The following is a 2,395-nucleotide window of genomic DNA, read 5'->3' as shown; positions in this document are numbered from 1 at the left end:
GCACCGGACAGGTGAGGCCCCTGTGCCAGATCACTCCTGTTTCTGCATTTGAAGGGACCTCTCTCAGATGGCTGCATGTGATATCCAGATTGCAGTAGGGGATCTGCAGGAGGGTCCCTCAGGCAGGGAGCGAAGGATCGATTGGGGATCTCTGGGTGGGAAAGAGACCTATAGGACAATCTCTCTCAGGGAAGACCCCCCCAGCAGACATTACACAACAGTGCAGGATCTGCCCTGAGCCACCAAGGAGGCTGTTGCGTGGCCAAGGAAGGGGAAACGGGGTCCAGCTTGGCAAAGGCAAAACTGTGAAACAAAATCTGGGACTCCCTGCTCGGTGCTGGGGTGGATGTGGGGTCCCCTCCCTGAGGTGGCTTCCCCAGGGGTCTCCTTCTCCCTTCTCCCCCCTCGGCTCTTCTCTGCAGGGAAGGAAGGAAGGAAGACCATGGGGCGATTCATCTGTCTGAGCTTCGGCCTGCTGGTCGTGGGCGTCTCCCTAAGAGGTGAGTCCCAGCTGGGGTCTCCCCTGTTTGGAAAGAGCGCGTCTCTCGCACCTGAACCCCTTCCTGATTAGACACCCCCTCCCCCACAGCGTCCTCTCGCTGGAGTTGATTTTATTCCTTCTTTGGCTTATGCTGCAATCTGGATCCCACTCTGTCTCTCTGCTCCAAGACCCAGGGCTCTTTGCAACAAGGCAAAAACAAAGGAGATTAATTAAAATTAACTTTTAATTAAAAGTTAGAACTTTAGCAAAAATGGATGCATTGATCATTAAGAGTGCCCCCCCACCTCTGGCTAAGGGTTTCTCTCCATGGGTCCCACAGGAGACCGCTGGCCCTTTGCTACATCCTGAAGACCTGAGCACCTGTCGGGGGCACCTTCAGAAAGGCCTCTCCTGGGCGGGAGGGGATGGGGGGGGCAGTCCCACAAGCAATCAGCTCTTAAGCCATTTGGGGTTCAGCAATTTGGGGGCATCCAGTAGGACAGTGGAGCTCCTTCAGGACAGACCCACATGGTCCCTGTACTGAGGACTGCAATTTCAGGAGACATTCAAAGGCAAACTCAAATAAAGCATGGTAGCCAAAGTGGGGATAATGGTTGCTACATCTGACTGGCTCAGGAGGTTCCCGAGTCTCAGGATCCAAGTGTGCAAAGATTAAAGAGGCTTAACCTGGTTCTGGAAGGAATCCGTTTTCTGGCTTGGCCTGCTTCACTGGATGACAACCTGACCGAAATGGACAGATTCACACAAGACAGGCCGCTTGAAGGGAATTAGCCAAGTCTAAACCAAATGCAGCTGCTGTGTTTGTAACCCAAGTCGGTTTCAATGTCATCAAAGAGGTTTGTAGCTCGGCAGGCTAAGGATGTTCTGGAGACCCAGCTGTCTCCTCCTCCTCCTCTTCCTCTTCCTCTTCCTCTTCCTCTTCCTCTTCCTCTTCCTCCTCCTCCTCCTCCTCCTCCTCCTCCTCCTCCTCCTCCTCCTCCTCCTCCTCCTCCTCCTCCTCCTCCTCCTCCTCCTCCTCCTCCTCCTCCTCCTCCTCCTCCTCCTCCTCCTCCTCCTCCTCCTCCTCCTCCTCCTCCTCCTCCTCCTCCTCCTCCTGCTTCTCCCCCTCCTCCTGCTGCTGCTCTTCTCATTGGGATTCCTCTCTTCCCACACAGGAGCCAAAGGCAGCTGGTGTCCCTCCGATTGGCTCGCCAGGGAAGGGTTTTGCTACAAGCTGTTCAATATATTCAAGAATTGGAAATATTCAGAGGTCAGAAGTGCTTGTGTGTGCCTGCGGGTCTCCTAGCCCAGGCAGGGGAGAAGTCTAGGGAGAGCCTTGCACAGCCCCCCCCCCCGAGTCTCCTCTGGCTGGGCTGCAGAGGAGAACCCCCCGGCTGTGTGGAGGAAAAGGTAGCAAAGACCCCTAATTTTGGGCAAATATTCCCTGGCTTTCGTGGCCGGTATCTGTTGGGCAGTGCTGACTTCAGGGTTGAGGGACCCTCCTGTAGACCACAGAGTCCTGATTCTTCACTGGCAACGTGGGTGGCATCTTCCAGTCAACTTGACTCTAAAGTGATGGACAGCTCAGGTTTTAAGGAGCTAATCATGAATTTAAGTCAGGAAATGTTCCAGAGCTGCAGACAACAGCAAAGACATCTGCAGAGGTCAGCAAAGTCAGTTTGGTGGCTAGGAACATGCAGTCAGATCCCTGCTCTCTTCCCTCACTCACTCTCACTCTCTCACACACACACTCACACGCAGAGACACAAACAAACACACACGTGTTTCTTCTCTGCTGAACAAGTGACTTCCTCTGTTGTTGTTCCCTCCCAGTTGTTCTGCAGGAAACACAAAGCAGGTTGCCACCTGGCCTCCATCCATAGCACTGAAGAGTTAACTGACGTGGCCGAGTAC

At 54.0% G+C, this 2,395-nt stretch overlaps 1 protein-coding gene across 1 annotated transcript; it reads left to right on the top strand.

Annotated features, from left to right (window-relative positions):
• Positions 1-442: 442 nt before the first annotated feature.
• LOC107297154 (C-type lectin BiL-like) lies at positions 443-1,787 on the top strand. Its single transcript, XM_015826511.1, has 2 exons — positions 443-500; positions 1,657-1,787. Exons 1-2 carry the CDS (start codon positions 443-445, stop codon positions 1,785-1,787), a joined length of 189 nt encoding a protein of 62 aa, XP_015681997.1.
• The last annotated feature ends 608 nt before the right edge of the window (positions 1,788-2,395 follow it).

This window comes from Protobothrops mucrosquamatus, unplaced genomic scaffold, assembly GCF_001527695.2.
Source record: "Protobothrops mucrosquamatus isolate PMUCROS unplaced genomic scaffold, P.Mucros_1.0 scaffold3158, whole genome shotgun sequence".
NCBI lineage: Eukaryota > Metazoa > Chordata > Lepidosauria > Squamata > Viperidae > Protobothrops > Protobothrops mucrosquamatus.
Note: the sequence above shows the minus strand (reverse complement) of the source record. Positions and strands in the feature narration are given on the sequence as shown.